This window comes from Leuciscus leuciscus (genome assembly GCF_965113295.1).
Source record: "Leuciscus leuciscus genome assembly, chromosome: 9".
NCBI classification, from domain to species: Eukaryota; Metazoa; Chordata; class Actinopteri; order Cypriniformes; family Leuciscidae; genus Leuciscus; species Leuciscus leuciscus.
In genome coordinates, this window is record NC_138733.1 from 9,410,653 (window position 1) to 9,436,094 (window position 25,442).

Genomic DNA, 25,442 nt, shown 5'->3' on the forward strand with positions numbered 1-25,442 from the left:
ACTAATCTATCTTTCTTTCTAACTAACTAATCTATCTATCTTTCTTACTAATCTACCTATCTTTTTAACTAACTTATCTATCTTTCTTTCTAACTTATCTATCTTTCTAACTAACTTATCTATCTTTCTTACTTACTAATCTATCTTTCTTTCTAACTAACTAATCTATCTTTCTTTCTTTCTTACTAATCTATCTATCTTTCTAACTAACTTATCTATCTATCTATCTATCTATCTATCTATCTTTCTAACTAACTTATCTATCTATCTATCTATCTATCTATATCTATCTATCTATCTATCTATCTTATCTTTCTATCTATCTTTCTAACTAACTTATCTATCTATCTATCTATCTATCTATCTATCTGTCTGTCTGTCTGTCTGTCTGTCTGTCTTATCTTTCTATCTTTTTTTCTAACTAACTTATCTTTCTATCTATCTATCTATCTATCTTTCTTTCTAACTAATCTATCTTTCTTTCTAACTAACTAATCTATATTTCTTTCTTTCTTACTAATCTATCTATCTTTTTAACTAACTTATCTATCTTTCTTTCTAACTTATCTATCTTTCTAACTAACTTATCTATCTTTCTTTCTTACTAATCTATCTTTCTTTCTAACTAACAAATCTATCTTTCTTTCTTACTAATCTATCTATCTTTTTAACTAACTTATCTATCTGTCTTTCTAATCTATCTATCTTTCTAACTAACTTATCTATCTTTCTTTCTAACTAATCTATCTTTCTTTCTAACTAACTAATCTATCTATCTTTCTTACTAATCTATCTATCTTTCTAACTAACTAACGTATCTATCTATCTATCTATCTAACTTATCTATCTTTCTTTCTTTTTAACTAATCTATCTTTCTAACTTATCTATCTTTCTTTCTTTTTAACTAATCTATCTTTCTAACTTATCTATCTTTCTTTCTTTTTAACTAATCTCTCTATCTTTCTAACTAACTTATCTATCTTTCTTTCTTTCTTACTAATCTATCTATCTTTCTAACTAACTTATCTATCTTTCTTTCTTTTTAACTAATCTATCTTTTTCTAACTAACTTCTCTATCTTTCTTTCTTTCTTTTGAACTAATCTATATATCTTTCTAACTAACTTATCTATCTTTCTTTCTTTCTTTCTTTCTAGCTAATCCATCTATCTTTCTAACTAATTTATCTTTCTTTCTTTCTTACTAATCTATCTATCTTTCTAACTAACTAACTTATCATCTTTCTTTCTCTTTTACTAATCTATCTATCTATCTATCTATCTATCTATCTATCTATCTATCTATCTGTCTGTCTGTCTGTCTGTCTGTCTGTCTGTCAGAAACTAATCTTTCTTTTTTCTTTTTCTTACTTTTCTTTCTTTCTTTCTAACTAATATTTTTTTCTTTCTTTCTTTCTTTCTTTCTTTCTTTCTTTCTTTCTTTCTTTCTAACTAATCTTTTTTCTTTCTTTCTTTCTTTCTTTCTTTCTTTCTTTCTTTCTTTCTTTCTTTCTTTCTTTCTATCTTTCTTTCTAACTAATCTGTCTTTCTTTCTCTCTACCTAATCTTTTTCTTTCTTTCTTTTTTCTTTCATTCTTTCTTTCTACCTAATCTTTTTCTTTCTTTCTTTCTTTCTTTCTTTCTTTCTTTCTTTCTTTCTTTCTTTTTCTTTCTTTCTCTCTCTCTCTTTCTCTCTCTCTCTCTTTCTTTCTTTCTTTCTTTCTTTCTATCTTTCTTTCTAACTAATCTTTCTTTCTATCTTTCTTTCTAACTAATCTTTCTTTCTATCTTTCTTTCTTTCTTCTTTCATTCTTTCTTTCTACCTAATATTTTTCTTTCTTTCTTTCTTTCTTTCTTTCTAACTAATCTTCTTTCTAATCTTTCTTTCTAACTTATCTTTCTATCTAATCTTTCTAACTAATCTTTCTTTCCTTTCTAACAAATCTGTCTTTTTTCTTTCTTTCTAACAATTTTTTTTCTTTTTTCATTCTTTCTTTCTTTCTAGCTAATCTTTCTTTCTTTTTTCTTTCTTTCTTTCTTTCTTTCTTTCTTTTTTCTAACTAATCTTTCTTTTTTTCTTCTTTCGTTCTAACAAATTTTTTTCTTTTTTACTTTTTTTCTTTCTTACAAATCTTTCTTTTTTCTTTCTTTCTAACTAATCTTTTTCTTTTTTAATTCTTTCTTTCTTTCTAGCTAATCTTTCTTTCTTTTTTCTTTCTTTCTTTCTTTCTTTCTTTCTTTTTTCTTTCTAACTAATCTTTCTTTTTTTCTTTCTTCTTTCGTTCTAACAAATTTTTCTTTCTTTTTTACTTTTTTCTTTCTTACTAATCTTTCTTTTTTCTTTCTTTCTAACTAATCTTTCTTTCTTTCTTTCTTTCTTTCTTTCTTTCTTTCCAACTAATCTTTCTTTCTAACTAATCTTTCTTTCTTTCTTTCTTTCTTTCTTTCTTTCTCTCTCTCTCTCTCTCTCTCTCTCTCTCTCTCTCTTTCTTTCTTTCTTTCTTTCTAACTTTTCTTTCTTTCTTTCTATCTTTCTTTCTAACTAATCTGTCTTTCTTTCTCTCTACCTAATCTTTCTTTCTTTCTTTCTAGCTAATCTTTCTTTCTTTTTTCTTTCATTCTTTCTTTCTACCTAATCTTTTTCTTTCTTTCTTTTTTCTTTCATTCTTTCTTTCTACCTAATCTTTTTCTTTCTTTCTTTCTTTCTTTCTTTCTTTCTTTCTTTCTTTCTTTCTTTCTTTCTAACTAATCAATCTTTCTCTCTTTCTTTCTTTCTTTCTTTCTTTCAAATCTATCTATCTTTCTAACTAATCTTTCTTTCTTTCTTTCTTTCTAACTAATCCTTCTATCTTTCTTTATTTCTAAATAATCTTTCTTTCTAACTAATCTTTTTTTCTTTCTTACTAATCTATCTTTCTTTCTAACTAATCTTTCTTTTTCTAATCTATATTTTTTTCTTTCTAACTAATCTAACTTTCTTTCTACCTACTCTTTCCTTCTTATTTCTCTTTTTTCTTTATGTCTATCCTTTCTTTCTTTCTAGCTACTCTTTCCTTCTTATTTCTCTTTTTTCTTTGTCTATCCTTTCTTTCTTTCTAACTAATCTTTCTTTCTTTCTTTCTTTCTTTCTTTCTTTCTAACTAATAACTAACTAATCTATCAATCTAACTTTAAACTACTTTAAAGTTCAAACTACTTTAAACTTCTAACTTCTTTAAACTTCTAACTTCTTTAAACTTCTTCAAACTCTCTGGTTAGGCTTTCTCAAGCCAACTTAAAGTTTGTCTCAACAAACTTTTTTTTCTAGTTATTCTTCTTCTTCTTCTTCTTCTTCTTCTTATTCTTCTGACCCAAAAATTTTCAACTCTAACTCCTCCTAGACCGTTCAAGCTACATACTCCAAACTCGGGTCAGACCTTCATACTGTTCTGACTTGGTGTGCTATATCTTTTCAGACTGGTTTGAGTTATGGTTTTCTTAAAAATTAATATTAAAAATCATAAAAATCCCATAGACTTTCATTGACCAAAAGTCCATGTCTGTTTGAACTATGTTTAATGTAAACTGCTAGAAGCCATTGATACTCAATTAAGCTTTAAGCTATTTCTGTCTAACTAATAACTTATCTATCTATCTATCTATCTATCTATCTATCTATCTATCTATCTATCTTCAAACCTTTTCTATCTATCTATCTATCTATCTATCTATCTATCTATCTATCTTCAAACCTTTTCTATCTATCTATCTATCTATCTATCTACAAACCTTATCTATCTATCTATCTATCTATCTATCTATCTATCTACAAACCTTATCTATCTATCTATCTATCTATCTACAAACCTTATCTATCTATCTATCTATCTATCTATCTATCTATCTATCTATCTACAAACCTTATCTATCTATCTATCTATCTATCTATCTACAAACCTTATCTATCTATCTATCTATCTATCTATCTATCTATCTATCTATCTATCTATCTATCTACAAACCTTATCTATCTATCTATCTATCTATCTACAAACCTTATCTATCTATCTATCTATCTATCTATCTATCTATCTATCTATCTATCTATCTATCTATCTATCTATCTTCAAACCATATCTATCTATCTATCTATCTATCTATCTATCTATCTATCTATCTATCTATCATCTATCTATCTATCTATCTATCTATCTTCAAACCATATCTATCTATCTATCTATCTATCTATCTATCTAACTTATCAATCTGTCTTTCTTTCTAACTAATCTATCTATCTTTCTAACTAACTTATCGATCTATCTTTCTTTCTTTCTTTCTTACTAATCTATCTATCTTTCTAACTAACTTATCTATCTTTCTTTCTTTCTAACTAATCTATCTTTCTAACTAACCTATCTTTCTTTCTTTCTTTCTTTCTTTCTTTCTTACTAATCTTTCTATCTTTCTAACTAACTTATCTATCTTTCTTTCATTCTAACTAATCTATCTTTCTAACTAACTTATATTTCTTTCTAACTAATCTATATATCTTTCTAACTAACTTATCTATCTTTTTTCTTTCTTTCTTACTAATCTATCTATCTTTCTAACTAACATATCTATTTTTCTTTCTTACTAATCTTCTTATTCTTCTGACCCAAAAATTTTCAACTCTAACTCCTCCTAGACCGTTCAAGCTACATACTCCAAACTCGGGTCAGACCTTCATACTGTTCTGACTTGGTGTGCTATATCTTTTCAGACTGGTTTGAGTTATGGTTTTCTTAAAAATTAATATTAAAAATCATAAAAATCCCATAGACTTTCATTGACCAAAAGTCCATGTCTGTTTGAACTATGTTTAATGTAAACTGCTAGAAGCCATTGATACTCAATTAAGCTTTAAGCTATTTCTGTCTAACTAATAACTTATCTATCTATCTATCTATCTATCTATCTATCTATCTATCTATCTTCAAACCTTTTCTATCTATCTATCTATCTATCTATCTATCTATCTTCAAACCTTTTCTATCTATCTATCTATCTATCTATCTATCTATCTATCTATCTATCTATCTATCTATCTACAAACCTTATCTATCTATCTATCTATCTATCTATCTACAAACCTTATCTATCTATCTATCTATCTATCTATCTATCTACAAACCTTATCTATCTATCTATCTATCTATCTATCTATCTATCTATCTATCTACAAACCTTATCTATCTATCTATCTATCTATCTATCTATCTATCTATCTACAAACCTTATCTATCTATCTATCTATCTATCTATCTATCTATCTATCTACAAACCTTATCTATCTATCTATCTATCTATCTATCTATCTATCTTCAAACCTTTTCTATCTATCTATCTATCTATCTATCTATCTATCTATCTATCTATCTATCTATCTATCTATCTTCAAACCTTATATATCCATCTATCTATCTATCTATCTATCTATCTATCTATCTATCTATCTATCTATCTATCTATCTATCTTCAAACCTTATCCATCTATCTATCTATCTATCTATCTATCTATCTATCTTCAAACCATATCTATCTATCTATCTATCTATCTATCTATCTATCATCTATCTATCTATCTATCTATCTTCAAACCATATCTATCTATCTATCTATCTATCTATCTAACTTATCAATCTGTCTTTCTTTCTAACTAATCTATCTATCTTTCTAACTAACTTATCGATCTATCTTTCTTTCTTTCTTTCTTACTAATCTATCTATCTTTCTAACTAACTTATCTATCTTTCTTTCTTTCTAACTAATCTATCTTTCTAACTAACCTATCTTTCTTTCTTTCTTTCTTTCTTTCTTTCTTACTAATCTTTCTATCTTTCTAACTAACTTATCTATCTTTCTTTCATTCTAACTAATCTATCTTTCTAACTAACTTATATTTCTTTCTAACTAATCTATATATCTTTCTAACTAACTTATCTATCTTTTTTCTTTCTTTCTTACTAATCTATCTATCTTTCTAACTAACATATCTATTTTTCTTTCTTACTAATCTATCTATCTTTCTAACTAACTTATCTATCTTTCTTTCTTACTAATCCATCTTTCTTTCTTTTTAACTAATCTTTCTATCTTTCTAACTAATCTATCTATCTTTCTAACTAACGTATCTTTCTTTCTTAACTAATCTATCTTTTTAACTAACTTATCTATCTTTCTTACTAATCTATCTATCTTTCTAACTAACTTATCTATCTTTCTTTCTTTCTAACTAATCTTTCTTTCTTTCTTTCTTTCTTTCTTTCTTTCTTTCTAACTAATCTTTCTTTCTAACTAATACTTTCTAACGAATCAATTTAACTAATCTATCTATCTTTTTAACTAACTTATCTATCTTTCTTTCTTACTAATCTATCTATCTTTCTAACTAACTTATCTATCTTTGTTTCTTACTAATCTATCTATCTTTCTAACTAATTTATCTATCTTTATTTATTTCTTACTAATCTATCTATCTTTCTAACTAACTAAATAATCTATCTTTCTTTCTTTCTTTCTTTCTAACTAACTTATCGATCTTTCTTCCTTTCTAACTAATATATCGATCTTTCTAACTAACTTATCTATCTTTCTTTCTTTCTAACTAATCTATCTATCTTTCTAACTAACTAATCTATCTTTCTTTATTTCTAACTAATCTATCTATCTTTCTAACTAATCTATCTCTCTTTCTTTCTAACTAATCAATCTTTCTCTCTTACTTACTTTCTTTCTTTCTAACTATTCTTTCTTTCTAACTAATTAATCTTTTTTCTTTCTTTCTTTCTTTCTTTCTTTCTTTCTTTCTTTCTTTCTTTCTAACTAATCTTCTTTCTTTCTCTCTTTCTTTCTTTCTAACTAATCTTCTTTCTTTCTTTCTTTCTTTCTTTCTTTCTAACTAATCTTTTCTTTCTTTCTTTTTCTTTCTTTCTTTCTTTCTTTCTTTCTTTCTTTCTTTCTTTCTTTCTTTCTAACTAATCTTTTCTTTCTTTCTTTCTTTCTTTCTTTCTTTCTAACTAATTAATCTTTTTTCTTTCTTTCTTTCTTTCTTTCTTTCTTTCTTTCTTTCTTTCTTTCTTTCTAACTAATCTTTCTTTTTTCTTTTTCTTTCTTTCAAACTAATCTTTCTTTTTTCTTTTTCTTTCTTTCTAACTAATCTTTCTTTTCTTTCTTTCTTTCTTTCTTTCTTTCTTTCTTTCTAACTAATCTTTCTTTCTTTCTAACTAATCTTTCTTTCTTTCTAACTAATCCTTTCTTTCTTTCTAACTAATCTTTCTTTCTTTCTTTCTTTCTTTCTAACTAATCTTTCTTTCTAACTAATACTTTCTAACGAATCAATTTAACTAATCTATCTATCTTTTTAACTAACTTATCTATCTTTGTTTCTTACTAATCTATCTATCTTTCTAACTAACTTATCTATCTTTGTTTCTTACTAATCTATCTATCTTTCTAACTAATTTATCTATCTTTACTTATTTCTTACTAATCTATCTATCTTTCTAACTAACTAAATAATCTATCTTTCTTTCTTTCTTTCTTTCTAACTAACTTATCGATCTTTCTTCCTTTCTAACTAATATATCTATCTTTCTAACTAACTTATCTATCTTTCTTTCTTTCTAACTAATCTATCTATCTTTCTAACTAACTAATCTATCTTTCTTTATTTCTAACTAATCTATCTATCTTTCTAACTAATCTATCTCTCTTTCTTTCTAACTAATCAATCTTTCTCTCTTACTTTCTTTTTTTTCTTTCTTTCTTTCTAACTATTCTTTCTTTCTAACTAATTAATCTTTTTTCTTTCTTTCTTTCTTTCTTTCTTTCTAACTAATTAATCTTTTTTTCTTTCTTTCTTTCTTTCTTTCTTTCTAACTAATCTTCTTTCTTTCTCTCTTTCTTTCTTTCTAACTAATCTTCTTTCTTTATTTCTTTCTTTCTTTCTAACTAATCTTCTTCTTTCTTTCTTTCTTTCTTTCTTTCTTTCTTTCTTTCTTTCTTTCTCTTTCTAACTAATTAATCTTTGTTCTTTCTTTCTTTCTTTCTTTCTTTCTTTCTTTCTTTCTTTCTTTCTTTCTTTCTTTCTTTCTAACTAGCCCATATTTCTTTCTTTTTAACTAGTCTTTCTTTCTACCAAGCCCATATTTCCTTCCTTCCTTCCTTCCTTCCTTCCAACTAATCAGTCTTTCTTTCTTTTTTTTTCTTTTTTTCTTTCTTACTTTCTTTTTTCTTTCTTTTTTCTTTCTTTCTTCCTTTCTTCTTTCTTTCTTTCTTTCTTTCTTTCAACTAATCCACCTTTCTTTCTTTCTTTCTAACTAATCCACCTTTCTTTCTTTCTTTCTTTCTCTCTTTCTAACTAATCCACCATCCTTTCTTTTTTCTTTCTTTCTTTCTTTCTTTCTTTCTTTCTTTCTTTCTTTCTTTCTACCAAGCCCATATTTCTTTCTTTCTTTCCTTCCTTCCTTCCTTCCTTCCTTCCTTCCTTCCTTCCTTCCTTCCAACTAATCAGTCTTTCTTTCTTTTTTCTTTCTAACTAATCCACCATTCTTTCTTTCTTTCTTTCTTTCTTTCTTTCTTTCTTTCTTTCTTTCTAACTAGCCCATATTTCTTTCTTTTTAACTAGTCTTTCTTTCTACCAAGCCCATATTTCCTTCCTTCCTTCCTTCCTTCCTTCCTTCCTTCCTTCCTTCCAACTAATCAGTCTGTCTTTCTTTCTTTCTTTCTTTTTTTCTTTCTTTCTTTCTTTCTTTCTTTTTTTTTTCTTTCTTTCTTTTTTTCTTTCTTTCTTTCTTTCTTTCTTTCTTTCTTTCTTTCTTTCAACTAATCCACCTTTCTTTTTTCTTTCTTTCTTTCTTTCTTTCTTTCTTTTTTCTTTCTTTCTTTCTTTCTTTCTTTCTTTCATTCTTTCTTTCAACTAATCCACCTTTCTTTTTTCTTTCTTTCTTTCTTTCTTTCTTTCTTTCTTTCTTTCTTTCTTTCTTGCTTTCTTGCTTTCTTTCTTGCTTTCTTTCTTTCTAATCCACAATTCTTTCTTTCGTTCATTCTTTCTAATCCACAATTCTATATTTCTTTCTTTCTTTCTTTCTTTCTTTCTTTCTTCCTTTCAACTAATCAGTCTTTCTTTCTTTCTTTCTTTCTTTTTCTTTCTAATCCACAATTCTTTCTTTCTTTCTTTCTTTCTTTCTTTCTTTCTTTCTTTCTTTCTTTCTTTCTTTCTTTCTGTCTTTCCTTCTCTTTATAAGCCACAAATCTTTCTTTCTTTCTAATCCACAATTCTTTCTTTCTTTCTTTCTTTCTTTCTTTCTAACTAATCTTTCTTTCTTTCTAACTAATCTTTCTTTCTATATTTCTTTCTTTCTTTCTTTCTTTCTTTCTTTCTTTCTTACTAATCTTCTTACTAAACTAGCCCATATTTCTTTCTTTCTTTTTAACTATTCTTTCTTTCTACCAAGCCCATATTTCTTTCTTTCTTTCCTTCCTTCCTTCCTTCCTTCCTTCCTTCCTTCCTTCCTTCCTTCCTTCCTTCCAACTAATCAGTCTTTCTTTCTTTTTTTCTTTCTAACTAATCCACCATTCTTTCTTTCTTTCTTTCTTTCTTTCTTTCTTTCTTTCTTTCTAACTAGCCCATATTTCTTTCTTTTTAACTAGTCTTTCTTTCTACCAAGCCCATATTTCCTTCCTTCCTTCCTTCCTTCCTTCCAACTAATCAGTCTGTCTTTCTTTCTTTTTTTCTTTCTTTCTTTCTTTTTTCTTTCTTTCTTTTTTCTTTCTTTCTTTCTTTCTTTTTTTCTTTCTTTTTTCTTTCTTTCTTTCTTTCTTTCAACTAATCCACCTTTCTTTTTTCTTTCTTTCTTTCTTTCTTTCTTTCTTTCTTTCTTGCTTTCTTTCTTTCTTTCTAATCCACAATTCTTTCTTTCGTTCATTCTTTCTAATCCACAATTCTATATTTCTTTCTTTCTTTCTTTCTTTCTTTCTCTTTATAAGCCACAATTCTTTCTTTCTTTCTAATCCACAATTCTTTCTTTCTTTCTTTCTTTCTTTCTTTCTTTCTAACTAATCTTTCTTTCTTTCTAACTAATCTTTCTTTCTTTCTAACTAATCTTTCTTTCTATCTTTCTTTCTTTCTTTCTTTCTTTCTTTCTGTCTTTCTTTCTTTCTTTCTTTCTTACTAATCTTTCTTTCTAACTAGCCCATATTTCTTTCTTTCTTTTTAACTAGTCTTTCTTTCTACCAAGCCCATATTTCTTTCTTTCTTTCTTTCTTTCTTTCTTTCTTTCTTTCTTTCCTTCCTTCCTTCATTCCTTCCTTCCTTCCAACTAATCAGTCTTTCTTTCTTTCTTTCTTTCTTTCTTTCTAACTAATCCACCATTCTTTCTTTCTTCCTTTCAACTAATTAGTCTTTCTTTCTTTCTTTTTCTTTCTAATCCACAATTCTTTCTTTCTTTCTTTCTTTCTTTCTTTCTTTATAATCCACAATTCTTTCTTTCTTTCTTTCTTTCTTTCTAATCCACTTTTCTTTCTTTCTTTCTTTCTTTCTTTTTTTTGCTTTCTTGCTTTCTAACTAATCTGTCTTTCTTTTTAACTAATCTTTCTTTTAATCTATCTTTCTAACTAATCTATCTTTTTCTTTCTAACTAATATTTTTTCTTTCTTTCTAACTAATTTATCAATCAAAATTTAAACTACTTTAAACTTCAAACTACTTTTAACTTTTTCAAACTCTCTGGTCCGGCTTTCTCAAGCCAACTTAAAGTTTGTCTCAAACTTTTTTTCTAGTTTTTACTTGTTATTCTATTTTTCTGGCCTTATAAAATGTTCTATTCTGTTTACCATAGTTGTAGTATTTCACCCTTACAGTTAATTGACATTAACCCCACTTACGGCAATTGAAAAAATTCACCAATTGCTGCTGTTTTGCACAATATCCCTTTGCGCCGCCTGGCGGTCATTTCGCGAATGACTTTGAAATGTGACTGGTTTATTTTCGCCGCGGTAGATTTGCCGCGGTGGCCAAATACAGCTCGCTGCATCCTGCGGTGGATATCCAACCCGGCCCACATCCAAGTGTGACGTCAGAAGCCACGCCCATCCAAGTATGACGTCAGAAGCCACGCCCATCCAAGTGTGACGTCGGAAGCCTCGCCCATGTCCAAATACGGCACGTGACTCGATTTGTTGTACGCATGCGCAAAATGGCGCTGCTTCCTGTCGGAAATATGCAGGGGGGCAGGGTTTCATATTATTTTGAAGTTTCCCCGGGCACCGCCATTGGCTAGCGGACCATCACCTGCTGTTAGCATCCCATTGACTCCCATTCATTTTGGCGTCACTTTGACAGCGAATAACTTTACATCTGAGGCGTTTAAAGACTCCATTTGTCCATTATTTATTTCTTAAGAAACACGAAAATGTATAAAAGGCTCCATTACCTTGTATCTTACGTTATGGCCCCGTAGATGCAGTTTTTGTAAAAATAGGCTAACGATTGCGTCATAACATGCGACTCTCTGTCGCACAGTAGAGAGATTACCGTATGGACAGGAGGAGAAGCTCGCGGGCAATCGGGGGGACGTGGAGGCAAAATGACAAAGTAATTAACCAGAATACTTTGCAAAAGTTTCTCCTGCTCCTAACGTTAGCTCATGGACAGCTCCTACTCACGCTCTCCGTCTCTGCAAGTTTCGGAAGGGAATGATTCAGATTTCTCTTGGCACAGTTACTAGAAGACAGACGGGTTGCTCACGTCACATCTACGTCGTCAAGCTCAGTGTGAGTCTGCGCAGTACGCTCGACCATCAGGAAGTTAGTGCTTCTAATTGACTTCACTTTTCTCCGTTGAATCCAATGGGGTCGCTGTGTCCAGTTTATATACTGTCTATGGAAATATGTTTACGGTTGTTATCATAGTTATTGGTTTATAATAAAGATGAGGTTATTGGTGTAGAGGTGTGACGCTACAGATTATTGATGCAGTTAAATTGTGACGCTTTTGGCAGGCTTGGAATGGTCTAATTCATGGTTTTGTAAGTTAATGACATGGTAGTACAAGTAAACAACGATATTTTTGTATTTCTCTTGTATTTCTGTTATACAAATGGTAATCAATAATCATGGTTTTGCTATAATAAACGTATAAGGGAGCATTTATACTTAAACTAAAACGAGTTTTTGTCACTTTCTTAATTATATGGACTCCAAACTGCACTTATAGTTACCCCTTCTAAATAAAGAAAATAAATGTAAACTTTTTTTTTTACATTTCTTTCTATGTGGTTATAGAAATATTGCATTTTTACAACCAAATTAAGAATTCACTTATTAGTTAATGCCTGTTATAGCAAATGACTTTGAAATCAAATTAAAGAACAGCAGAATTTAATTTATGTAAACCTTGTAAACCAATATGGTGAAACTCGAAAAATTAGAATATCGTGCAAAAGTTCATTTATTTCAGTAATTCAACTAAAAGCTGATACTAATATATAATATAGACTCATTACATGCAAAGTGAGATATTTCAAGCCTTTATGTGTTATAAATTTGATGATTATGGCTTACAGCTATGTTGAATTACTGAAATAAATGAACTTTTGCACACTATTCTAATACATAAAAACCAGTTAATCTCTCGCTTCCCCTTCTGTACAGGTTTTATGAGTTTAACATATCAAAATATAACATCAAAATATCATCATAGTTCAAAATATCTTGGTCACAAATTAATATTTTAATTTAATATTTTGTGTTAATACATCAAGTTTACATCAAAATATTGTGCTAGAACAAAAGCACCAAAAAGATCCCCTTTTCCACCAGTTGCTGCAAGAATGGCTTCAACTCTGAGAGAGAGAGAGAGAGAGAGAGAGAGAGAGAGAGAGAGAGAGAGAGAGAGAGAGAGAGAGAGAGAGAAAAATAATAGAAATTTGTTTAACATGTTCAACTGAAATATATATTTCTGATTTAACACTTACGAAATGTTTGAGTTGTAGAGAGAGAAAGTCAAATAGAATATTCATGTTACTGACGTCTAATTCCAAACTCCAAATGTGTAAATGTGAGAGCAATACCCACCAATTGAATGGTCTCCCTTCTTTCCTCAATTGTTTGTCAATTCGTTTGTTAAAATCTTCCACTTCACTGAAATAGTTATCAGAGAACAGTCACTGTTGTGTTAACAGAAATATCAGTAACAAAAGGGTGCACTGGGCATTGTGCAAAAATAATTAATAATCTACTCTGACCTGCAATGATAATCCGGACCAGAAAGGAAGACCTGCTCCGCCTCCTGTAAGGAGACATCCCGGAGGACAGCCAGGGCATTTATGATGGCCTATGAAAAACGTTAATATAAATATACAACAATATCACTACTGAACAGCAAACCATTATATAGTATAGTAGTGCTAGCATGCAGTTTATACAGTACATTTTGTAAGCACAGGAGCAGGACACACAAACACATTACATGGTTCGGCATACCTCTGGAAAAAGAACACCACAGATTAACTGCACTTCATCTGTGACGCTCAATTGTGTTGGTATCCTATCCAGCAATCCTCTCAGATATGAGAACAAGATGTCCTGTTGTTCCTCACTGTCGAGGTAGACAGGCACCCGGGACGAAGTTACCTTATGTAACCACTTAGATGGCTTCCCGTTGAGTACACCCTAGGGTAAAACCATGGTACAAAAGCAATTATTTAAGGAATTGATACATTTAAGATAAAGATACAATAATTTGCAGCATAGTTAAAAAATATGTTAATGTTTTCCCTAATTAAAACATTGGCCCTTGGAGAATCTTTACTATGAGTTAGTCTTTAAAGATGAATAAATGTGAACATTGTTAAAGTACCACCTCCTCAGTTCCTCAGATCCCTGTAACTTCACAATAAAGTCCACTAGTTTCTTTTCTTCAGCTGTGCGGACATTGACAGCTTCAATGTGGGCTGGGACTTTCTCAGAGATAGCTTTCTGTCTTGGCACTCTGTAGACAGGCTGAAGAGTTCCTTGGACCAAGCTTCTGGCCTCATCAGTCCAGAAGGCAAACCGCTGACCATGCCTTTCAAACATTAAGAAGATTAATCTAAAGCACTGCATAGGCAAAAGCATACACAAATGTCTGATTGAGTGGAAGGTAGTGATGTTACATATGACACTGAAGCTTCGATGCGCGTATCACACAAGCGAAACAATTTCTAGTGAAGCCCCGTATCGGAGTGTGTATTGGTTTACTAGAGTCACGTGATCGATGACAAACGAAGCCTCACTTTCTCTCCAGTCACGTGGGCGTTTCGCTTTGGGTGTTAGAAGGCTCGAACTCCAGATCGTATTTAACGAGTCGTTGCCTCAGTCTGGTTGATGTGTTTGTGAGGAGAGTGCTGTAGCCTACTTTGAAAGTTAAACAATATATTACATTTAAATAAGCAAAATTAATTTTTCGCTACTTAGGCTATTATTTTTTGTTGTTGTGTCTTTTTGTTTTTGTAAAATCTTTGCACTTTTTGGTGATTTTAGGTAATTTGGTGTTGGTATTGGGGTTTAGGGTGGGATTAGGGGAGAGGGGTGTTGGTGTTTGGTGAAGGATTTGTATTTAGAGCAATGGCAACATCCAAAAATATAAAAATAATTTAAAACTTTATCAACTTTCTGTCATTCCTACAGTTGATTAAGCACTATCAGTAACAAGTGTCATAAGCACATTTAATAACAGATGATCCTATCAGACAATGTCCTTATTCATTGTGTGTGTGTGTGTGTGTGTGTGTATAGAGAGAGAGAGAGAGAGAGAGAGAGAGAGAGAGAGAGAGAGAGAGAGAGAGAGAGAGAGAGAGAGAGAGACAGAGAGAGAGAGAGCCAACATTAGATCTTATTGAATCATATAAGCTCATTTTATATTTTAATTGTCACACTTTAATGGGTAAAATAATTTATTTAATGAACAAATCAAACACAAACATGTAAGGCTTTTATTAGTACACATAACATTGAAACCAGGGGCGATTCTATGATTTTCATTTTAGGGGGCCTCAGCCCCAATGAGGGTATGATAAAAAAAAAAAAAAAGTTAGTTTATGGTCTAATGCGCATTATTAACTAGTTTCATTCATTCATCCAGTAACATGCATGGCAGGGTTTTATAATCACTGAGGTACCAAATGCAAGGTATTTAGGGGGGTTCGGGGGCATGCTCCCCCGAGAAAATTTTGATTTCTCTGATCTACATATGTGCATTTTAAGATGTTTTGAAGGCCAAAAAAATTGGATAACAACAGCTTTAAAACCATGTGCGGGTAGCTGTTTATTTTCCACACTTCATCAGCATCACACTCTTTTTCTCTTTGTTTTTATCTTGCTCTGTCTTTTCCCCTCCTAAAGCTGAGCTTTGACTGATATAGGCTTTTCATTTTTGTCTGTCAGTGAAGAAAGTAAACATAGGGTCAACTGATAGGTTGATTTATGAATCATTTTCTCAGACAAAGCTACCAGGAAAGCTAGGTAACTAAGTTTATTAAATTCATTCACAATATGTACACATTCATTATTGATCTAGGCCTAATACATGGCCGTAGACAGGGCTTTATAATTAAAGAGGTCATAAATTTGAGGTTGTTATGGGGTTAAACATTTTTATTTCTCTGATATGTGCATTTCAAGACGTTTGAAGGCCAAAAAAGGATAAGAAATAGATTTAAAACGTACTCGGTTACTAACGTAACCTCGGTTCTCTCTAGAAGAGGGAACGAGTACTGCGTAAGATATCTTACGCTAGGGGAAAATCCTTTTCCGCGAGATATTGAAGCCAAAAATTATCCTTAATTTTGTAATAATGCAAAACGCGTTGCAGCAGCAATGCAGACATAGGCGAGACAGCTCGCGCGCCTATTGGCTGCTCTGCGGCAACTGCAGCAGCCTATCGAGCGAGGCCTGGCGTGACGTCAGACCCAATCAGGGCACTTCGCGCCCGCTGCGTCACGTCCCGCCGAAATGGGCGTGGTCTAGGCCTATAAATATCGCTCGCAGGCAGCTATTATCTGGTTTTTCATCATCGAAGCAACCAGAGCGTGTGCATGCACGGCAAGATACGCAGTACTCGTTCCCTCTTCTAGAGAGAACCGAGGTTACGTTAGTAACCGAGTACGTTCTCTTACGAGAGGTCTCTCGTACTGCGTAAGATATCTTACGCTAGGGGACCCAATGTAAAACGCCGTGCATGCTGAGATCTGACACCAAAGACCCAAGGGCGAAAGCCCGGGGTACATATAGTGCACAATCACTCAGGGAACTCACAGGGAGTCCGGGAAGAGGGAAGGGTGCAGCCTCACTCTTCCACATATAGCAGCGTCGATGGGACGCGAATTTCATCATACAGACAGGGCGGGGTACGGCCTGAACTGATGGGGAAATGTGGGTCTTACACAGTTTGCCCAGCTTTATACTGTCGAACATTGAGCTGTGCTCAGCAGACGCAGCATTCTGAGCTGATCGCATCAGGTCAGATAATACTGGTAAATTTAGACCGACAGCAGCCTGGCCTGCAGGGCGGGAACCTCTAGGTTATAAAACCTTATAAATGTAGACGGGGAGGCCCAGCCTGCCGCCATACAAATATCTTGCAAGGCAATCCCACTTGACCAGGCCCACGAAGAGGCCATGCCTCTCGTGGAGTGCGCTCTGACACCCAATGGGCACTGCATGCCCTTGGAGGCGTATGCCAGCGCTATAGCATCAACTATCCATCTGGATAGGCTCTGTTTCGACGCGGCTAGTCCCTTAGAACGTCTGCTAAACGAAACAAAAAGCTGCTCCGTCTGTCTGAAAACAGACGAGCGAGACACATAAGCTCGTAATGCCCTGACTGGGCAAAGGAGGCTCGCGTCTTTTTCCTCATCAGGGACCGGTAGGGCTGACAGGGAGATAACCTGCGCCCTAAACGGTGTGTTGAGGGATTTTGGAACATAACCGTGCTTAGGTTTGAGTATAACTTTTGAGTCATTGGGCCCAAACTCCATGCACGCCGCGCTCACAGAGAGCGCGTGCAGATCCCCTATGCGCTTCACTGAAGCGAGAGCCAGCAAAAACACCGTCTTGAAAGACAGGTGTTTCAAATCGATTGACTGTAAAGGCTCAAATGGCGCACCTTTCATGGCTTCCAGAACCGTAGAAAGGTCCCATACGGGGACTGAGGGAGGTCTGGGAGGATTCAGTCTCTTAGCCCCTCTAAGGAAGCGGATGACTAAATCGTTCCTTCCTATTGACTGACCAAGCGTTGTTTCTGAGAACGCTGCTATAGCCGCCACATAAACTTTGAGCGTGGAGGGGGCCCTGCCCCCATCCAACAGCTCTTGTAGGAAGGAAAGCACCTCCGTCATACCACAGTTTGTGGGTGACACACCACGGGCTGTGCACCAGCCCGAAAACACCGACCATTTCGAAGAATAGAGTCGTCTTGTAGACGGAGCTCTAGCCTGCGTGATCGTGTTTAATACTCCTTTAGGGAGTCCAACATGTACCCGTTGATGGCCCAGACATGAAGGGACCATAGTTCCGGGTGAGGATGCCAGATCGAGCCGCGGGCCTGTGAGAGGAGATCTCTCCTCACTGGTACTGGCCACGGGGCAGTACTTGCTAACTGCATCACGACTGGGAACCAAGGTTGGTTTTTCCAGAACGGTGCTACCAGCAGTACTGAGCATCCTTCTTCCCTGATCCGTTCTATCACCTGAGGCAGGAGAGAGACGGGGGGAAAAGCATAGAGCGGGCGGCGGGGCCACACATGGGCCAGCGCGCTCCTGCTCTTGACAGTGAGCGTTTTCTTGAGACGCAAACAGGTCCACTTCCGCTCTGCCAAATTTCTTCCACAGCAGATGGACTGTCTGTGGGTGTAGAGACCACTCGCCTGCCGGAACATTGTTCCTGGACAGTCTGTCCAGTCCTATATTCAAGATCCCTGGCACGTGCGCTGCTCTGAGCGAGCGCAGGTTGCACTGAGCCCATACCAGGAGGCGTTCTGCCAGCCTGTACAGTTTCTCGGATCTGATGCCGCCCTGGCGATTTATGTAGGACACCACAGACATGTTGTCCGAACGGACCAAGGCGTGGTGTCTGTTGAGGCAAAAACAAGTAACTAACAAAACAGCATCAGGCATAAGAGACATCAGGATCAAATTGTTCTTAAAAGATATTTATTTCTTGCAAGAAATGTTCCCAGTCCACCCGCAGACCAGCTGCAGACGGAGTGAGACCCAGAGCAGAGGTGGGCCCGCATTTTTATAGTGTTATCTCTTTCAAAAGCTATCTCTTACAGCCCCCACTAAACAAAAGACACAGAGGAACCCCTGTGGCTCCCCTTACCCCCTAATCTTCTCACCTCTGAGTCACACACACACCCTGCAGCTGTATTAACATCATAAAATAAACTCAAAATACAGACAAATGAATGTATGGCATTCATTTGTTAAATCATTGAAAATAAAAACAAAGAAAAGATTAATTTTTCCCACAACAAGCGGACACCACTTTTTCTAATATTTTAGACATAAATGGAAGATTTGAAATGGGTCTATAATTTGCTAGATTATTATGATCTAATTGTGGTTTCTTAATGAGAGGTTTTATAACTGCCAGTTTAAATGTTCTTGGAACATGACCTAAAGATAAAGACGAGTTAATAATATTGAGGAGAGGCTCTTCCACTACAGGTAACACTTCTTTCAGTAGTTTAGTTGGTATAGGATCTAATAAACATGTTGTTGTTTTAGATGAAGTGATACGTTTATTTAACTCTTTTTGTTCTATAGTTGTAAAGCACTGTAATTGTTCTTTCGGGGTGATAATTGAAGCTGAATTATAAGGCGCGATTGAAGATTGAACGTTTATAATTGTGGTTCTGATGCTTTCTATTTTCTCAGTGAAGAAGTTCATGAAATCATTACTACTGAACTGTAACGGTATATTTTGTTCGGGTGACGTCTGTTTATTTGTTAGTCTAGCCACGGTGTTAAATAAAAACCTTGGATTGTTTTGGTTGTTTTCTATTAGTTTGCGGAGGTGCTCAGCCCTGGCCGCTTTTAGTGCCTTTTTATAACGTGACATACTGTCTTTCCACGCGATTCTAAAGACCTCTAAATTAGTTTGTTTCCATTTACGCTCTAAAATATGGGTTTCTCTCTTTAAAACATGCGTAGTATTGTTATACCTGTACATTAGAAACAGTGGTGTAAATATGTGAACACTAGATCTCACAGATGTCTCTGCTTCGTTTGCTCGTTCTCTTCCAGCACAACTCTCACTTACCTTGTCTAGTCCCACAGTCAGAGCAGCACAATCACTGCCTGATGACCACTGGCTCTTATGGCTCATCTGAGAATATGAAATTAAGCATTACATACAGAAACACTTCACCTAAGAGTTTAAAAAAAGCATTATAAATGGAATATATAAAGGATAATGTACAGTCAGTCAGTAATTAATACAAAATAAACTGACAGGATAATAAGGGTCCTGATACACAGCTACCTATCAATAAATATTTGCACATGAAATACTGATTTGAGATAATATACAAGATTACAAAATAGTTAAAGTTTTCAAATCAATATTTCAATATTTAAATGCTACCACAAGGTAATGTTCACGGCTTTTATGCATCACATTACATGTGTTTTCATTCCAGTGTGTCAGGTTGTGTGTAGCTTTACACCAGTTTTATGAGGACACCGTTTTATGAGGACATCATAAGAGCATGTTCCTGATGTTTGACTTGACTGAAGAATCTCAGTGTGTTGTGTAAGTTTAACAGAATCCTGGTCTATGAGGACACTAGATTTATGAGGACATCATAAGAACATGATCCTGATGTTTGACTTTGACTGAGTGTGTTGTGTAAGTTTAACAGAATCCTGGTCTATGAGGACACTAGATTTATGAGGACATCATAAGAACATGATCCTGATGTTTGACTTTGACTGAGTGTGTTGTGTAAGTTTAACAGAATCCTGGTCTATGAGGACACTAGATTTATGAGGACATCATAAGAACATGATCCTGATGTTTGACTTTGACTGAGTGTGTTGTGTAAGTTTAACAGAATACTGGTCTATGAGGACACTAGTTTTACTGGGACACTGGTAACTAGATACATTTGGACGGCACTGTCAAGTGTGTGCATGTATGAGAGTGATACGAGACATTGCGCCTGTGCTAGATGTACAGTAAGTGATCGTGACTCACTTCTTACACACACAATCATAATTCAGGGACTGATAACAGTGGCAAATAATCTGTTTCTGAGGAAACAGAGTTATTACATTAACTTATTGGATACCTTTAGAGTTGCTGTATCTTGTTCAGGTTTCATCTGATTCTTCAGAGTTATCATCTGAAAAAAAAAGTAGTAAAAATATATAAAAAAGACAAATAAATACTAATTTTAGTATCACTTATTGAAAGCCAAACAGAGGTTGCTATTTTTTACCAACTTCTTCAATGATTATATTTAATCTGACAAGCACAAATAGTTTTCGCTATTGGTATTAGCCACAATGAGCTGTGAATTATGGGTTATCAGTATCGATCCTAATATTCCATATGTGTGTCCCGGTAAAACTAGTGTCCTCATAGACCAGGATTCTGTCAAATTTACACAACACACTGAGATTCTCCTGTCAAGTTAAACATCAGGACATTGCTCTTATGATGTCCTCATAAAACGGTGTCCTCATAAAACAGGTGTAAGACACACACACACTTGACACACTGTAATGAACATGCATGTAATGTGATGCATTAAAGCCATGAACATTAACTTGTAGGGCTGCACAATGTATTGCTTTATCATTCATACCCATCTGTGGTAGTGACATTGCAGTATAGGCCTCTGTGAAGTCAGGCTATATAAAGACTCTGCCGTGTTATTTTACAGTTGATTACTCAAGTTCTGTACCTAAATGCTGTTAGACTTACCTGGAATATATGAGGCATTGTTTATTTCACATCTTTGTTATTTTTTTTTATCTCTGCTTGCAATTTATTATTTTCTATGCAGATGCAAACCCCTACAAAATCACACCAATCATTCTAGAATGATTAATTATTTCCAAATAGAGCTATTCAATTCATTTAGTGAAATTGCTTTTCATATTGAAAAACTTTTGTTAATGTGAGTTAATAAAATATGCGAATTCATGTTCGTTCACAGTGTATTAAATTAACAGATACAACACTGGATCCTAAAATGTCTTGGAAAATGTTGAGATTAACGTTAAGTAAGATAAACATTAAGTAAATCATGTAGAAGTATTGTTCATTCATTGTTAGTACATGTTAACTAATACTAACAAGATGAAACCTTTTTGTAAAGTGTTGTCATTTTTTTATAAAGAAAGTTGGAAATATGAATGTAAAATTCATTTTAAAAGTTAAGGAATCTTACATTAGGCCACTGTACTGTACATGTTTGATTTATGTTGAAGTGTTTGGGACATTGGCTTTAAATGATGTGCGTTTCGTTTTTGTAATCAGGCTTTCAAAGTATATCAAATTTTGGATTTAGATTCATCGGCTAATATATCAGATATCGGCTTTCGAATATAAAGAATGATCAGTTATCGGCCCAAATGTTCATATCGCTGTATCCCTAATTTGATTTCCAAAAAAACAATACCTTCTGTACATCTCTGACTGGGACGGGGACGGACTCTTCATTTCGAGAGTGGAGGGTTCAACCTCACAGAGAGTCTACAAAACATAACATTAGACATGAAACAGTGGTGTAAATATGTGAACACTAGATCTCACAGATGTCTCTGCTTCGTTTGCTCGTTCTCTTCCAGCACAACTCTCACTTACTTTGTCTAGTCCCACAGTCAGAGCAGCACAATCACTGCCTGATGACCACTGGCTCTTATGGCTCATCTGAGAATATGAAATTAAGCGTTACATACAGAAACACTTCACCTAAGAGTTTAAAAAAAGCATTATAAATGGAATATATAAAGGATAATGTACAGTCAGTCAGTAATTAATACAAAATAAACTGACAGGATAATAAGGGTCCTGATACACAGCTACCTATCAATAAATATTTGCACATGAAATACTGATTTGAGATAATATACAAGATTACAAAATAGTTAAAGTTTTCAAATCAATATTTCAATATTTAAATGCTACCACAAGGTAATGTTCACGGCTTTTATGCATCACATTACATGTGTTTTCATTCCAGTGTGTCAGGTTGTGTGTAGCTTTACACCAGTTTTATGAGGACACCGTTTTATGAGGACATCATAAGAGCATGTTCCTGATGTTTGACTTGACTGAAGAATCTCAGTGTGTTGTGTAAGTTTAACAGAATCCTGGTCTATGAGGACACTAGATTTATGAGGACATCATAAGAACATGATCCTGATGTTTGACTTTGACTGAGTGTGTTGTGTAAGTTTAACAGAATCCTGGTCTATGAGGACACTAGATTTATGAGGACATCATAAGAACATGATCCTGATGTTTGACTTTGACTGAGTGTGTTGTGTAAGTTTAACAGAATCCTGGTCTATGAGGACACTAGATTTATGAGGACATCATAAGAACATGATCCTGATGTTTGACTTTGACTGAGTGTGTTGTGTAAGTTTAACAGAATCCTGGTCTATGAGGACACTAGTTTTACTGGGACACTGGTAACTAGATACATTTTGACGGCACTGAGTTCAAGTGTGTGTATGTATGAGAGTGATACGAGACATTGCGCCTGTGCTAGATGTACAGTAAGTGATCGTGACTCACTTCTTACACACACAATCATAATTCAGGGACTGATAACAGTGGCAAATAATCTGTTTCTGAGGAACACTGGTCGCATGGCACTGCTTAAGCATGGAAACCCTGAACTCACCTTTATAATGATTGCTGAATCTGCCCTGGAGCTCATCTTTGTCTGTAAACGGCATGTCCTCTTCCAGATCTTGATCTTCTCCTTCACTGACTCACTTCAGCCATCATCCCATGTGTCTGCACGCATAGAAAAAGACTCTCATTAATCACGACCATTGCATTTCATTTGACATATTATTCAAAAAGCTTGTTTTAAATAAATTGATCAATTATGGTAAACAGCATTCAAGTTATTTTAATACTTTATTATTATATGATATTTAAGGAATATGTTAATTGATAATAACTATTCATTTATAGATTTCATTCACAATTGATACATTATAGGCAATAATAGTGACAGTATTAATAAGACTGAATCAGACTGACAGTTCTAATAATATTCAGAGTATATTTTATTATAGTCAGGAGTAATATGAGCACATATTTGTGTCTTAATGTGTTTAAAGCAAGCATAACTGTAGTAATATTAACAGTAGCATATCAGGATACTGTACTGGGTGAAATAGCCTCCCCTTCACATACTGTAGTCATGACAACGCGTTATTATGATGGCTAGACTATTTTATGAGATCAGAAAAGGTAGCAGTTACAAATATAGTGCAATCGAAAACGAGTTTAAAATGACAAGCATCGCTGATTCCCTCATGTCAGTCTGTAAACAGAATCACTATAGGTCCGCTAGCACCGTTAGCATCACGCGCTAGCTGCTTTCTAACTGTAAAACGAGCAGCGAAGAGCATACAGAACATGCACAAACAAGCCAACCGGACCCACATGCTATTAGAGAAGCAATTAAACAACATTATAATTTACCTTTTGGATAACAGTTGCCTTCATCAGGTCCACAGATGTCTTCTCAGGTGCAGAGTTTGTCCAGTCCAAACAGGAAATGACGTGACGACGAATGACTACACCTCTGATTACGTTGTACTTATCATAATATAAACGGGATTTTATTTATTTATTTATCATATATTTAATGCACAATTAATAAATTACAGGCAAAAATACTTAAATAATTAGTATTTTGCATTAAGTTGCTGACATTCTCTGGTTGTTGCTACCATCGTTGCTACACATTTTAAAGCTGATTGAAGCTCCGCCCACTGGCGCCATCTTGTTTTCGCGATCTCCCGCCTACCGGTGTGGTGAAGTATTCAGTTACCCTGAAGTATTCGGTCCGGGCTGAGGACCCAAGCAATCCGATTGGTTCAAAGCACGTTTTATGGGTAATCGCTTTAGTGCCTGCTTACAAATCATACAAAATCACTTTATTATAGAAGACGTTTGTACTACGTTATAACGAGTCATTAATGTATTTAATGTATTTTAAATTATACGTTTCATATACTAGTATTTAACCGAAGCTATAGATTGTGAAATTAAACATTTCTCGTTGTTAGTGTGTTTTTTAGTTAGCTTAGATAGTAGCATAGCATAGAGCTAACGTTATCTGATGATCGTGCTATGAGCTTTACTGAGCTTATACTGCCTTACCGGATTCACAGCAATTCGTGGTGCAATTATAATTATGTCATTGTTTTTTATCGCAATAATCAGCGCAATATGTTACAAGTACAATTTTATTTATTAAAAGAGCCATAACATAATGTTTATTTGTGTATATTACTGTTTTTCTTATTAACAGTTTAGACATTTAAATAAATTACAGAATGCTAGCTATGTTTTGTGGGTGTATATATATTAATTGGTTGTCAAGCCTTGACTAAAGACCAGTATAATAAAATTATAGAATCACAAATCTTAATGTAATCAAACTACTTAGTTCATATAATAATCTTTTATTTTAAAGAAATACCATATTTAAGTATGTATAGGGCATAATATGCTTTTTTTTTTTTATTACAAGCATGTCATTTGTGTACTAATGCATATGATTTATGGCATAATTATTTCTTAATACAGAACATCATACAACACAATAACATTTAATGTAATAAAATTAGTGAACCAAAACTTGTATAACATTTTTATTAAATGACACAATACAATACATAATGAATTCAACTGAATTATGAGATGTAATATATTACATTTTTATTAACACAAAACTACAAGCAAAATGCACATCGTTTTAGGACATTTATAGAGCTTTTAAAAATACACAATACAAAGCAGCTTTAAACAGACATACTTTTGTATGTCGTTACTTTCCTAAATACTTTTGTGATAGTTCTCTGGCTATACATTGTGAAGATTTAAAAACAACTAATGTTGAGTTAGCTGTGTTTAAATATTTAATGAACTGTAAGGTTAAAGTTTTTTGAGAACTAATGAGACACAAATGGATGCAGTGTCTTTTGCTGTATGAAAAGTCAAATCTTTAGTTTGAAGTAAATTCATGTTGTATATGCAGTCAATTCTTTGTGGAACCATCCTAAGGCCTAGATGATGCAGTCAGTCAATTTCCCCTTTAGATGGTGGGGTCGTGACCTGTAGGTGAGGAGGCTGGACTAGGTGTCATGGACTGGCTTGAGGGAACTCTGTAAAAACACACAA

General features: G+C 33.5%; 1 protein-coding gene and 2 long non-coding RNA genes across 3 annotated transcripts in view; all 3 read right to left on the reverse strand.

The window, feature by feature from the left end:
* Positions 1 to 25,442, reverse strand: part of LOC309506451 — a 64,554-nt gene that overhangs the window by 27,077 nt on the left and 12,035 nt on the right. The gene's annotated exons all lie outside the window — the stretch shown is intronic.
* On the reverse strand, positions 12,730 to 13,370 carry LOC309506466. The gene is made up of 3 exons (XR_014208770.1): positions 13,265 to 13,370; positions 13,095 to 13,160; positions 12,730 to 12,862 (listed from the first exon to the last, which is right to left on the reverse strand). It is a non-coding gene; the product is annotated as an uncharacterized lncRNA (long non-coding RNA).
* On the reverse strand, positions 18,513 to 23,957 carry LOC309505781 (uncharacterized protein; the record flags this gene model as incomplete). Its single annotated transcript, XM_082179240.1, has 4 exons — positions 23,736 to 23,957; positions 22,921 to 23,036; positions 20,350 to 20,403; positions 18,513 to 19,385 (listed from the first exon to the last, which is right to left on the reverse strand). The coding sequence occupies exons 2-4, from the start codon at positions 22,954 to 22,956 to the stop codon at positions 18,513 to 18,515; spliced, it is 963 nt and encodes a 320-aa protein (XP_082035366.1). The 5' UTR covers positions 22,957 to 23,036; positions 23,736 to 23,957.